The 14,965-nt window shown below is 46.0% G+C and overlaps 1 protein-coding gene across 4 annotated transcripts in view; it reads right to left on the bottom strand.

Annotated features, from left to right (window-relative positions):
• Positions 1-1,340: 1,340 nt before the first annotated feature.
• The window catches only part of LSG1 (large 60S subunit nuclear export GTPase 1), a 43,279-nt gene continuing 29,654 nt past the window's right edge, over positions 1,341-14,965 (bottom strand). For 2 of the 4 annotated variants that reach the window (XM_002716520.6, XM_008266690.5), the window contains exons 11-14: positions 11,935-12,058; positions 9,581-9,660; positions 5,470-5,643; positions 1,341-1,865 (exon numbers count right to left, since the gene is read on the bottom strand). In XM_002716520.6, the coding sequence (XP_002716566.3) occupies positions 1,686-1,865; positions 5,470-5,643; positions 9,581-9,660; positions 11,935-12,058 (558 nt within the window). In that variant the 3' untranslated portion in view covers positions 1,341-1,685. The remainder of the gene's footprint in view (positions 1,866-5,469; positions 5,644-9,580; positions 9,661-11,934; positions 12,059-14,965) is intronic. The other 2 variants (XR_011387986.2, XR_001794699.4) reach the window with 1 other exon arrangement.

The raw sequence follows: 14,965 nt of genomic DNA, 5'->3' as shown, positions 1-14,965 counted from the left end.
ATCTAGAAGAAGCTCCTGGCTCCCAGCTTTACATTGGCTCAACTCCAGTTTTTGGGGAGTGAATCAGAGGATGGAAGACCTCTCCCTGTCTCTACCTCTCTCTGTAACTCTTTCAAATAAATAAATCTTAAAAAAAAAAAAAAAAAAAAAAAAGTCCCCATTCAGGGTGTTCCAGTGTGGGTTCCTGATTCAGAGCAGAGGACTTCAGTTTATTTGGGAGGCAATTCCAGGAAGCGGAGGGAGGGAATGGCGGGAGAAAGGGGAGTGTGACGAGAGGGAGGCAATGAGGTGGTCCTAGCAGTGGGCAACAGGGGCTCCCCTCCACCAGGATGTCTTGAGGCACATGCAGAATGTACCCACTGTGGGTGGGCAGGCAGGGTGTTTCTACTAGTCCATCACTACTGGGTATCCCATTTCTAGGGAATGTCCAGCTTCGGCAAATCTATCCATGGAGGAACTAGCAGAGTGGTCGGAAGGGCTGAGGGGGTGGGAAGATTGAGCACTGATGGCTACAGGGTATGGGGTGAGAAAAATGTCCTAAAATCATGGTGATGGCTGTGCAATTCCAGGAACATGCTGGGAACCACTGACTTGTTAATCTTACACTGGTGAAGTACATGGGATGTGAAGGACAGCTCAGTTAAGACTCACGAAAAGCAAAGTTTAGACTGCAAGCCCATGCCGTGTCCCTGTGGCCTGAAAGGCTGCTGCGGACAGATCAGAGCACGCTGTCAGAGGCAGGCGCTCGACCCCCCTCTGCCATGGGTGTTTGCCCGCGTTCCTATGCTCCGGGAATGACGGGCGGCAGGCGCTACAGAGGGGAGCTGCACAGCGCCGACAATCCTCGCAGCTTTCCCGCCTGCTTCAGCCCTGACCTGGAATGCACTTTGAAAACCAAATCCTTGAGTGAAGAATCACTGACTCGTATAAAACTCGCTGACTTAGGCCCTGCTTTTCAGAAGGCATTAAGAATCCCCTTGCAGGGCCAGCATCGTGGCATAGTGGCTAAAGCTGCCACCTGGGCCGCCTGTGACGCCAGTTCCAGTCCTGGCTGCTCCACTTCCAGTCCAGCTCCCTGCCAATGGCCTGAGAAAGAGCAGAAGGTGGCCCAGGTGTTTGGGCCCCTGCACCCATGAGGAAGACCCAGAAGAAGCTCCTGGCCCCTGGCTTCAGTCTGGCCCAGTCCTGGCGATTGGCAGCCATTTGGGGAGTGAGCCAGTGTATGGAAGATCTATCTGCCTTGATAACTCTTTCAAATAATAAATCTTAAGAAAAAAAACCTGTCATGTTTCAGCAGATTGACTGTTAAAAGAATGTGGAATATCCAAATGGCAATTTACTTAAAGCAACAAAAGCACCAAAAAATGCTAATTTAATTATATTTTCAGAAAATTCAAACTGCAAATTAGTAAGCATGTGTCTACATGCACAGGCAGACACCATTCATCACTCATTCACTCATCCTGGGGCCAGCCTTCCACAGGAGCGGGTTTCTGCGGCTCCGGATGACCACAGGCGGACGTGGTGTTTCCAGGTGCCCCTCCGTCTTGACATCACTGGGTGTGGCTGTGCACCCCAGGGCAGGGTCCATCCTGTGCAGCCAGGGTCCTAGAAGAGCTCCACAGGAGGCAGCAGCCTCTGTTCTCTCCTGCTCCACGCAGATCCATTTCGGTTGCAGCCCAGGTTCACATATCCAGGTGCTTGTAAAGTCTACGACTTTTCTCTTTCTTATTTCTGTTGCCATGTTTTTTCCAGGGCTTCCCAGCCCCATTCTCAGAGCTCACAGTAGCTGCAGTCACCATGCCACTCCCAGGCTTATAACCCATCACGGCCTGGACTCCCTTGGTCAAGGCTCTCACATTCTCCTGGGGAAGAAGAGAAGACGTTACTGGAGATGGCGGCAGGCTGTCTCCTTGATGCGCTGTGCACAGCAGTGCGCTGGACCAGCAGGAGAGATCACCCAGTGGAGTCCCATCTCTTTCCTGGCCTTCTTTCCCCATCTGGTACCTAAGTCTCCCAGCATTCTGTCTTCAGTTCATCTCTTTCCTTCCTCTTCTCCCTTGTCAACTTAGTTTAGCTCCATAACTTCAAATGCCATCTAAACCATCTATGAACGCACTTCTATGCATAGATCTTTCAAAGTATTCATGAACTTTTTTTTTTTTTTAAAGATTTCGTTATTTCAAAGCAGAGTTACAGAGAGGCAGAGGCAAAGAGAGAGAGAGGTATCCCATCTGCTGGTTCACTCCCCAAATGGCTGCAACGGCTAGATCTGGGCTGATCTGAAGCCAGGAGCCAGCAGCTTTTCCAGACCTCCCACATGGGCACAGGGGCCCAAGGACTCAAGCCATCCTCCACTGTTTTCCAGGCCATAGCAGGGAGCTGGGTTGGAAATGGAGCAGCTGGGACTCAAACCGGCGCCCATAGGATATGCTGGAACTGCAAGTGTGGTTTTACTCACTACGCCACAGTGCCAGTCCCATCATGAACTTTTTGAAGATCCTTTGTTAATTAGACTCATGATACTAGCTGTTTTCTGGAATTCTCTATCTTGATATCAGAATTCAACCTGCCTTAACCAAAACTAGAAACTGACTCGACACAACAAACTTTTTTAAAAATACTTTTTTATTTGAAAGGCAAAGACACAGGGAGAGTCAGAGATATCCTCTATCTGCTGGTTCGCTCCCCAACTGGGCTAGGCTGAAGCCGGATGCCAGGAACTCCATCCAGGTCTCATTGTGGGGGAAGGGTAGCAGCAGGCCCCCAGCAGTCCCCACTCACACCAGACACTGGAGGCATCTGTCCCAGAGAACCCTGCAGCCCTCACAGGCTCTGAGCCCAGCTTGGGGAGCATACTGGGATACCATACTGAGCACTGTTCTGGAGAAAGAGCCCAGCCCACACTGTGTCCTCCCCTCCCCTGGATCTTACAACATGGAGCCATCTTGAGACCCTGTTTATCTAGGGTCCTATGAAACAGCCAAGCAGCTGCTCCCAGAAGCTCCAGGGATCCAGTCCCATAAGAAGCCAGGAGGCCCTGTCAATGCTCCCAAGACTCAGGAAGAACCAGGTGGCACACCTGGACAGCTAGGCCTACAGAAGCGCCAGAAACAGATGGCTTCAACTACCCTACTACTGCCCTGGAAACAGCCAGTGGCCTCACCTATACTTCCTAGGCCCCAGAAAGCAACAGAGCAACCAGCCTTGAGTAGCTCAGCCAAAAAAGGCTCAGGGAAGCCGACAAACTGTCATCCAGCCACCGATGACTCCAGAAAGAAACTGGGTAGCCTCACTTACCTCTGTGGCTCCAAGAAGCTGAGCAGCCAACTGAGGCTCGGCTTACAGAAGCCCTGAGAAGCAGGTGCTCAGCCCTGCCTATCCACCCTGGTCCCGGGAAGCAGCGAGGCAGACCTCTCTGAGCAAACTGGCCCCAGAGGCCTCTGAGTTTGCCCAGGCAGCCCCTGGACAATGATGTGTCCCATCCAGCTGCACTGGTGTGGCCTAACACGCAGCCCTCAGACACTGACTTTTCCCGCTCTGCTACTGGGCACACTCACCTTGGCCCTTGAGGGGGGCACTGCCCCCACATGACCCATAGAAACTGGCAGGCACCCCACACTCACAGCCAGGTGGACCTCACCCAGAGATGCCAGGGTACTTGACTTGCATAAGAGGACAGCACCTCAGCTGGCAGTGAAGCCCACAACTCTTACAGTCTAAGCCACTGAGACACCCACAGACACTGCTGACATTTTTTACAGCTACAGAAGCTACACAGACACTGTACTAATGCACTCACCCGGAACCAGAGCCAACACAGCTTATCAAAGCAACACCCTAGACATATCAGCAGAACAAAGTCTTTTACTATGAAAGCCACCCTATAAAATTAGAAGACCTGCTAGAAAAACAAACAAACAAACAATAAAAAAACAAAAACAAGGTAGGATTATGCTTTCAAAAGAATACAGTAACTCTAGAACAGACTTTAAAAAAATGGAAGTCAGCAAATTACCTGCTAAAGCATTCAAAATAATGACTTTCAGGAAACCTAATGAGATGTAAGAGGATTCAGATAATTCATAAGATGAGTAAGAAATTCAGAGACAGATCATAAAATAGAGCCAATCAGAAATCTTGGTGCTATGCTCAATAAATGAGGGTCAGGCACTTGGTGCGGTGGTTAAGACACCCGCATCCTGTGTTGGAGGCACTGGGTTTGAATCCTGGCTCCACTCTCCATTCCAACTTCCTTCTAAAGAGAACTATGTAGGGCAGCAGGTGATGGCTTGAGTGCATGGGTCCTACCACCCATGTGGAGGATGAAAATTGAGTTCTAGTCTCTGGCTTTGGCCTAGCCCAGTCTTGGCTATTGTAGGCATTCAGGGAGTGAACCAGTGGATGGGGGACCTCTGGCTGCCTGCCTTTCAACTAATAAAGTGAATAACAAAATTACAACAAAAAAGAACTCAATAAATAAATAATAACAGGGGCTGGCACTGTGGCACAGCGGCAAAAGCCACTGCCTGCAGTGCCTATATCCCATATGGGCGCTGGTTCAAGTCCCTGCTGCTCTACTTCCAGTCCAGCTCTCTGCTAATGTGCCTGGGAAAGCAGCAGAAGATGGTCTAAGTGCTTAGGCCCCTGCACCTGTGTGGGAGACCCAGAAAAAGCTCCTGGCTCCTGGCTTCAGATCGGCCCAGCCCTGGCTGTTGTGGCCATTTGGGGAGTAAACCAGCAGATGGAAGGTCTCTCTCTCTCTCTCTCTCTATATATATCTTTAACTCCCTCTCTGTAACTCTTTCAAATAAATAAATGTTTTAAAAAAATGAACATTTTTTAAAAAAGTTAAAAATAATTAATCCTGTGGTCTAGCAATCCCACTCATGGGTATGTAGAGAAATGAGAAGCCTTATACATTGCTGGTAGGAATGTAAAATAGTACAGTCACTTTTGGGAAGTCTAACTTACCTCAAATGTCAAACATGGAGTTACCATATAACCCAGCAATATCACTCCTCAGTATACCCAAAAGAACTGAACATACATGCAGAAATTTGTAAACAAATGTTCACAACAACATTATTCATAATAACCAAAAAGTGGAAACAAACCTAAATTTCCATTAACTGGAAAATAGATAGATGCACAACAACAAAAAGATGTATTTATACAGTGAACTTCTTGGCAACAAACAGAAATGAAGTACCAACACAGGCTACAACATGGATGGATCCTGAAGCCCTTATGCTAAGTGAAAGGAGCCATCACAAAGACCCACGTCTGAGTCCATTTATATGAGTGCCCAGAATGCAAGGGTACCAGCAGGGGAATGGGGAGTGACTGCTCATAGTATAGCTTTGAGGGTTGGCTATAAAACTATACTAAAAGTAATGGACGCACAACTCTGAATATCCCATCAACCACTGAACTGCACACCTTAAAAAGGAAAACTTGAAGACTTACTTGATGGAAAAACGTTTTGTCAACTACATTCTCAATCTGTTTTGCCTTCTTATTTCCACCTGGCTGCATTTTTACTTCATCGCCATTTGTTCTGTCCTCCAGGAGCCGCTTATGTTGATGCTGAAACATCACAGGGTCTCTTCCAGGGGGAGGATGACAGTACAGCAGCTTCCCCTACAAAGACATCAGCATGTTGTTAACGCCCTCCATGTCACCCCAGAAGAAAGAACCAGTCCTGGAGGAGACATCTCCAACTAGCCAGTCCTGTTGGAGCATTCTGCTGTTTGATTAAGCTGGCTGCAATGAGTTGTCAGAGTCCTACCTCTAAAATACAAATAAGGACCTGTACAGGCTTCCTCAGACCTAGCTCTTCCCATGGCCTCCCAGATCTGAATGGTATCTTTCTTCTCTGTGCTTTTTATCCTGGTTGTGTCTCTACTAAAGTGTTCTTTACGTTATAGTGAGTATTTCCCAAAATCGACATAGTTCTCAGATTATTCTTTAATGTGGAGTTAGTTGCAGTTGCTGAGTGCAAATTTGCTTCATTCCACTATAAATTCTTTGACTGTTTTAAATTCATCTTTGTTCTCTCCACAGTTAAGTTAAATAAATAAATGGTAAATGGGCCAGCGCCACGGCTCACTAGGCTAATCCTCCACCTGCGGCGCCGGTACTTCGGGTTCTAGTCTCGGTTGGGGTGCCAGTTCTGTCCTGGTTGTTCCTCTTCCAGTCCAGCTCTCTGCTGTGGCCCAGAAAGGCAGTGGAGGATGGCCCAAGTCCTTGGGCCCTGCACCCGCATGGGAGACCAGGAGGAAGTGCCTGGTTCCTGGCTTCAGATTGGCGCAGCGCGCCGGCCGTACCAGCCATTTCGGGGGGTGAACCAATGGAAGGAAGACCTTTCTCTTTGTCTCTCTCTCTCTCACTAACTCTGCCTGTCCAAAAAAAAAAGGTAAATGAGTAAGTTTCCACACAAACAGTATTAACTACTTTCTTCTCTAACTGAAGTCAACACATTATGGCTATCCATTATTTCTGTGCTCCAAGAGCACAGATATGTTCCTGAGAAGAGGGAATAATTCCAGTTCCTCACAGCTAGTTATTACAAAGGCCCTGTGATGCCCTGGAAAGAATGAAGCTTAATACAGAACAATTATTGTGGCTTTATTTTGTGCCAGGTACTGTACTTAGTGATACATAAGGAACTTCAAAAGTTCATGGAGGGGCTGGAGTTGTGGTGTAGTCGGTAAAGCCACCATCTGAAATGCCAACATCCCATATGGGTGCTGGTTCATGTCCCAGCTGTTCCACATCCGATCCAGCTCCCTGCTAATGGCCTAGGAAAGGCACTGGAAGATGACCCAAGTGCTTGGAGCTCTGGTACCCATGTAGGAGACCTGGAAGCTGCTCCTGGCTTCAGCCTGGCCCACCCTGGCCACTGAGACCATCTCAGGAGTGAACCAACAGACAGAAGATCTCTTCTCCCTCCCTCACTTCACAGCACTTCAGAAAATTAATCTAAAAAAACAAAATTGGAAAAAAGAATTTAAGGTTTATTTTGGTACAAGAAATTCTAAAACCCATGCATATTTTTTCATAATATGCATTTTTTTAAAATCTACTTGGCAGGTAGAGTTATAGACAGAGAGAGAGAGAGACAGAGAGAAAGGTCTTCCTTCCATTGGTTCACCCCCCAAACGGCTGCTACGGCCAGCGCGCTGCGCCAATCCGAAGCCAGGAGCCAGGTGCTTCTTCCTGGTCTCCTATGCAGGTGTAGGGGCCCAAGCACTTAGGCCATCCTCCACTGCCTTCCCGGGCCACAGCAGAGAGCTGGACTGGAAGAGGGGCAACTGGGACTAGAACCTGGCACCCATATGGGATGCCCGCACTGCAGGCGGAGGATTAACCAAGTGAGCCACAGCGCAGGCCTGTAATATGCATTTCTATATTCTGAAAACTCCTAGTATGCCTGTATTTCAATTTCTTTGCACTAAAATAAAGTTAACCTCTTAATTCCATTCCCCACTAAATATATGAAGTACCCTTGTGTGTGCATATTCTCATTTATTTCCCATAATAATCTCATGAGATAAAGTACTGTTAGTCGCCATTTTACTGAAGACAAGAACAGCATGTCCTCATTTTTAAGCAGCAAGAGTGTCACAGACTTGTTATGTATTTTTAGTGAGATAACATAAAACAGAACTAATCCTAACGGGGTTAGCTTATTAAAATTTTATTTATTTATTTATTTTTCGACAGGCAGAGTTAGACAGTGAGAGAGAGAGAGACAAAGAGAAAGGTATTCCTTCCGTTGGTTCACCCCCCAAATGGCCGCTATGGCCAGCATGCTGCGCCAATCTGAAGCCAGGAGCCAGGTACTTCTTCCTGGTCTCCCGTGCAGGTGCAGGGCCCAAGCACTTGGGCCATCCTCCACCGCCCTCCCGGGCCACAGCAGAGAGCTGGACTGGAAGAGGAGCAACCAGGACAGAACCAGCGCCCCAACCGGACTAGAACCCAGAGTACCAGCGCTGCAAGTGGATTAGCCTAGTGAGCCGAAGCACCGGCTAAAAATTTATTTTAAAGATTTATTTACTTGAGGGCCGGCGCCGTGGCTCAATAGGCTAATCCTCCACCTTGCGGCGCCGGCACACCGGGTTCTAGTCCCGGTTGGGGCGCCGGATTCTGTCCCGGTTGCCCCTCTTCCAGGCCAGCTCTCTGCTATGGCCAGGGAGTGCAGTGGAGGATGGCCCAGGTGCTTGGGCCCTGCACCCCATGGGAGACCAGGAAAAGCACCTGGCTCCTGGCTCCTGCCAGGATCAGCGCGGTGCGCCGGCTGCAGCGGCGGCCATTGGAGGGTGAACCAACGGCAAAGGAAGACCTTTCTCTCTCTGTCTCTCTCTCTCTCACTGTCCACTCTGCCTGTCAAAAAAAAAAAAAAAAAAAAAAAAAAAAAAAGATTTATTTACTTGAAAGTTTGAGTTATAAAGAGAGGGTGAGACAGAGATCCTCAACCTGTTGGTTCACTCCCCAGATGGCTATAACAGCTGGGGCTGGAACTCCATCCAGATCTCCAATGTAGGTGCTGGGCCATCTTCTGCTGCTTTCCCAGGTGAATCAGCAGGGAGCTGTATTGTAAGTGGAGCAGCTGAGACTCAAAATTGGCATCCATATGGGATGCCATTGCCACAAGCTGGCCCAGAGAGTTAGCTTTGAATATAAATATTAGCTATTACCATTTCTGTGACTAGTAAGTATAGGAAGACAGAAATGTAAACAGCTAAATCAGGAAAAAGATGGGGCTAATAACTGCAATGGAAACAAGCAGAGGGCTTTAGGAGTCAGAAAACCCAGATGCATAAACTGAGAGCCACCACTTGCAACTCTAGCATCCCATACTGGAGCGCTGGTTCAGTCCCAGCTGTTCCACTTCCATTCCAGCTTCTTGCTGGTGTGCCTGGGAAGGCAATGGATGATGGCTCAAATACTTGGGCCCCTGCCACTCATGTGGGAGACCAAGATGGAGTTTTGGTTCGTAGCTTCGGCCTGGTCCAGCCCTGATTGTAGTGGCAATTTGGGAAATGATTCAGTGGGTGGAACATCTGTTTTTCTGTCTCTTCCTCTCTCGAATAAATCTTTTAAAAAGAAGGAGATCATATTTTATGTTTTCAGTCACATCTATATTTATATAATGCTAACTACCCTAGCTCAGCTGTGGCATAGTGGGTAAAGCCGCTGCCTGAAGTGCTGGCATCCCATATGGACAGTGGTTCAGGTCTGGCTGCTCCAGTTCTGATCCAGCTCTCTGCTATGGCCTGGGAAAGCAGTAGAAGATGGCCCAAGTCCTTGGGGACCCTGCACCCACGTAGGAGACCAGGAAGAGGCTCCTGGCTTCAGATCAGCCCAGCTTCGCCACTGCAGCCACTTGAGGAGTGAACTGGCAGACAGAGACCCCCTCCTTTAACCCTGACTTTGAAATAAATAAATAAATGTTTATACATAAAAAAACCCACAACCTTAATTATAACACAATCTCAGTGGAAAAACATCTTAACAGGTTGCCAACACATGTGGAAAAAGAAGCCTGGCTTATTTAAGAAGCAGGTTTGCTTACACTGACGTAGTCCTTCAGGATATAGCGTGCGGATCGAGGCTGGTCCGGCTGCCCGTGCGCTGTCATGAAGCCTCGCATGTCTGTGAGGTGAAATGAATTTAGCAGAACCTCACTTAGAACATCACAACAAAGACGGCTGAGATGACGCGCAGTCAGTCCTTTCCATCACTGCACCAGGCATGCTGACTCCTTCCTAGCTTTTGAAAAACTAACGCTTATCAACAGACTGTGGTTCGATCTGCTGATATTCTAACAAGATACGTAAGACTTTCAATTTCTCTCTATTCTGGCTATGTCTTCTATCCCTTGACTTAAAACACTTACTCATGAAGGCTACCTGTGAAATAATGCTACATCATCAATATTATTAACAAAATTATATGCAATTAATCAAGCTTTCTTGTTTAATGATATACCTAAATTTTCCTCCAAAAAATCAATAGTGAACTCCTTCATATTTATTCCATTAGCATATGGTAGGAGAATATAGTAGCTAATAACGTCACATGTTAAGTTCAAAACTCAGCTCCCTTACATACTAGCTATGTGCTGGTTTTTCAGTTCTGAAGACAAGATTTAGAATCTCAATTCACACCACACCCCAAAATAAATTTAGGCAGGCACAAAATGTAGATGTTAAGATATATATTACAGGAAAACAACTTTATCCTTTTGGGGTAGGAATGGCCTTCCCTGTAAAACACCAAACCCAATGAAACCAAAAAGGAAAAAGGTAGTCTTTTCAAAGTGCAATGTCTGTAGGACTGAAGAAGCCATAAACATTGGGAAAAATGTGCAGCGCATAACAATGAACTACAAATCATTACGACAAAAACAAACAAGGGACCAGTGTTGTAGCACAGTGGGTTAAGCCACCACTTGCGACACTGGCATCCTATACCGGATTGCTGGTTTAAGTTCCAGATGTTCTGCTTCCAAACCCACTTCTTGCTAATATACCTGAGAAGGCAGTAGACGACGGCCCAGGTGCATGGGCCTCTGCCACCCATGTGGAAGACTCGGGTGGAGTTTCAGGCTCCTGGCTCTGGCCTGGCCCGGCCCTGGGCACTGTGGCCATTTGGGGAGCAACCACCAGAAGGAAGATCTCTTTCTGTCACTCCCTCTCAAATAAATAAATGATTCCTAACAAACAACACAACGAAGAAGGTAACTTCCAGAAGAAATGTGGCCAGCAAACATGGGAATTTCATTAGTATTTAAAAAACAAAGTAAAACGACAGTAATTGGCAATGCATTTCAAAGTTCACCACTGATAACTTAATTCTACATGGGCCTGCAGACAATGATCTTGGAGAGTGTATGAGTGTGGTCATCTGTTTTTATAAACTGGCTTTGCCTTTACTCTATCAGGTTGCATTAGATCAAAGATCTTAAAAAGACGCACATTATTTTTAGTTTTACGTGGCAGTCCCGCTCTCAGCTTTCAGAGTAACACACTGGGGACAGGTCTTTCAGGCTGCTCAACTCACCAGGCCCATCACCCTGGGCAAGTTATCCCACGCTCTGACTACAGATTAATGGCCTTAAGAAGGCAGGGTATGAGGTAAGGTCATCTTTAAGGTCTTTCCTAATTAGTACCTGTCCTTTCCTCTCTAAGGTACAAGTTCAAAGTCTGCATGGCTCATATCACATCACCTTTCTCTCCCAGGAAATGAATAACCTGAACTCCTTCCCAGTCAGGGGCCGTCCCTTTAAAGGATCAAGCCACACAAGCAAATGTTGCTAATGCTGCTTCTTTAGGTATACTCAGGTTCTTTCAGACCACCTTACCGTCCACATGCAAGGTACGTAGTCACACTCAGATGGGGAAATGACAGACTCCCATTTGGAACTGGGGAGAAACATGGAGGTGGGAGAGCTGGACTCATCTTAATGTCAAATAACTTTATAAGGGACTGGTAGAAGGGGCACAGGTAAGTCTTCTGTCTCTATCCAAGGCAAGCTCTGCTCTACCCCGAACTCAGGGCTCTCCCTTCTGATGGGCCCCTTATCAATCTGTTCTGCTCTGCTAAGTGTAATTGTTTCCCAAACATCCTTTTTCTTCTGTCTGGGAGAGGACCCCAGATAAAGCAGACACAGCCTTGGATCACAATACCTGTGTCTGTGCTTAGGCAGTGTCAAAGCAGCAAACATGCTAAGGGCTTTTCCGTTAGGTCAAACTGTAGCTAAGGCCAGCAAAGACATCAAAAACATGAACCCTGGTAGATGACCTGAAAAGTGCTCAAGAAAGATTCTGAGTTTGCACCTCTGCAGGATTATACTCCTCTCTGTTAACCACTTCTGCTGCTAACAGTTATACATTTTGTTCACGTTTTAAGATTGACCACACTCACGTCCATAAGCCGTCAACAGTTCTTCTGATGTTGGAGGTCGATGGGGATCCTCATCCTCTCTCGGCTTTATGATAGTAATGCCATAGGTAGCTTCCAAAACGTGCCTGGGGATATTCTGGCAGACGTCAACTTGTCAAGGAATCCATTCTCACCAATGTGACAAACACCCTTTCTCTTCCCCAAAGAGTACAGTTACGTGTTAATTTAAAAAGACTGCTTATTTTATGTTAAACATAACTTATGCTTATGTTATATTAAAATATTATTTCTAAAACAGACCTTAAAGGTGACAGTTTACCTTAAAAAGCCAAGATTCCAAATAAATTGTATCTGTGGGATGATCACAACTCAGAGATAAAGTGCAGGGTCCCTTGATTTCTAATGCCCACAACTATGCGAGATTACTTTTGCTCAGATGCCTAATCTCCCAGTTTACCTGTACTTTCCTTCAGTCATTTAGAGTGTTTTCCCTGTACCACTGATGTACTTGCCTCATACTCCCATAAGCCAGTGCTCCCTAAAGGGCAGGATCCACCTCTGCTTTACACCCAGATCTTCCACAGTATCTTACTGAGTATGACCTGCAGTAATTGTTAAATAAAGTCTGATGATTGATAGAGAAACTTAAAAAATACAGAAAAGCAAATACCTGGATTCCCTACTACTAGGAATAATACTTAAAATGCTATTAGTGGGGTCAGCATCGTAGCTCAGTGGGTTAAGCAGCTACCTGCAAGGCTGGCATTCCATGTGGGTGCTGGTTCAGGTCCTGGCTGCTCCACTTCCAATCCAGCTATTCACTAACACTCCTGGGAAGGCAGTGGAAGATGGCTGAAGTACTTGGGCCCCTATCACTCACGTGGCAGACCTGGATGAAGCTCCTGGATCTGGGCTTTGGCCTGGTCTAGCTGGGGCCAACACAGCCACTTGGGGAGTGAACCAGCAGGTGGAAGACCTCTCTCTCTCTCTCTCTCTTTGTCTGACTGTAACTCTGCCTTTGAAATAAATGAATAGATCTTTAAAAAAAAAAAAAAAATCTTAATGCTATTAGAGGGACTGGTGTTGTGGTGCAGCAGGTTAAGCCACTGCCTGCAATGTCAGCATCACACACCAGGCTGCTGTTTGATTCTCAGTTGCTCTGCTTCTGATCCAGCTCCCTCCTAATGCGCCTAGGAGAGCAGTGGAAGATGGTCCAAGTGCTTGGGGTCTTGCCACCCATGTGGGAGACCAGGATGGAGAGGCCACTTGGGGAGTGTGAACCAGAGGATGGAAGATCTCTCTCTCTCTCTGCCTTTAAAATAAATGAATAAATCTTTTAAAAAATTGCTATTATAAATTTAATCTTTTGAAACATTGTATCAGCTTCTTCCAGAAGCAAACAATGGCTGTGGTGTATCAGGTGTCCGGCCAGTTTTTATATTTATACATACATACACTGTATGACTTACAACACACTATGTATTCTGAGATGCAAATTTCTACAAAAATGATGTCAAACCATATAATCATGGAATATTTTGAGATTTTCCCAGGTTGTTTAAACATACATTTAGTGCATTCTTTTTAACAGTTGTACATATTCCATTTTAATGACACGAGGGTACTTCAAAAAGTATGGAAAATTGGATGTAAAAATGTGAGCTTATTTTGATGCAAAAAACATTTTTTAAGCCACAGAAAATGTATGTAATGAAAACACAATGCATGGATTTCAAAGTTTGTTTTGTTTTTATTTATTTAGTTTCTAAATTTGAGAGGCAGGGAGACAGAGTACCCATCTGCTGGTTTACTTCCCAGTAGCCCACAAGGGCCAAGGCTAGGCCGGGCTGAAACCAGGAGCCAGGTCTCCCAAGAGGGTGGCAGAAACCCAATTACTTAAGCCACCACTGTGCTTCTCAGGAAGCTGGAGTCAGGAGCCAGAGCTGGAAATGGGTGTGAAGAGTGGGTATCTTAATCGCTAGGCTAAAATGCCTCTACCCTCAAAATCCTTTGTGCACCATAACGCATTTTTTTTCATTAAGCCATAGTATTTTGCTCAGGATTTTATGGGTCAGAAATTGCGAAGGGTTCTACTGGAGGGTTAATCTGATGTACTTAGCAACAATGAGGGTACTCTGGGCTGGAGAATACATTTTCAAAATGGCTTCTTCATTTACAAGTCTGCTTCCTTGGTCTCTCACTTTACAGCTCATCTTCTAGGGCTTTCTCACATAACACTGGGTTTCTCACAACAATAAATTCAGTGTAACGACATTTCTTACACAATGCTTTGCTTCCAAGAGGCAGGAAGCTGAAACTGTCCAGCTAGCAAAGAGCAACACCCAGAACTGGCGCATCACTTCTACCACATTCCCTTGGTCAAACAAAGGACCCACCCAGAATTAGGAAAATGCAGACTCTGCCTTCTGACAACCTAGTGATAATGTCACACTGCAGAGGAGCACAGTGAGCTGGGACACAGTGTTGTGGCCATCTTTGGAAATGCTACAAACACATCACCTGCTCCATTTTTGTTTATTCTCTCATGGACTGTTCAACCATGGGTATATACTTACATCTTTTTGTGTTGACTTAAAAAATAATTATAACAAATGGTATGGAAATGTTTAAATCGGAAAGTAATAAGCAAAAATATCTCTATCTGTAGGTAACAACATAACATTTTTCATATAGAAAACCCTGAGCTATCTACACAAGAACTTCTGGAGTAAAGGCTACTGGTTAACACTAATACATAAATATCAACTGAATTTCTGTACACTACGAAATAATAAAAAAACAAAGCAAAAAACAAAAAGAAATGTTTAAAATCATTAATGCCTCCATTTTAACCCTTTAATACAATGGATCCATCCCCCATTATAAACTGCATATACCCTTAATAAAATAAACTAGGTGGACACTCTTTACAATTTCATTGAGGCCGGCGCCACGGCTCACTAGGCTAATCCTCCGCCTTGCGGTGCAGGCACACCGGGTTCTAGTCCTGGTCGGGGCACTGGATTCTGTCCCGGTTGCCCCTCTTCCAGTC

This window comes from Oryctolagus cuniculus, chromosome 4 (genome assembly GCF_051225735.1).
Source record: "Oryctolagus cuniculus isolate XC-2025 breed Fujian yellow rabbit chromosome 4, ASM5122573v1, whole genome shotgun sequence".
Lineage (NCBI taxonomy): Eukaryota > Metazoa > Chordata > Mammalia > Lagomorpha > Leporidae > Oryctolagus > Oryctolagus cuniculus.
The sequence above is the reverse complement of the archived record's forward strand: the minus strand, read 5'-3'. Positions and strand labels throughout refer to the sequence as shown.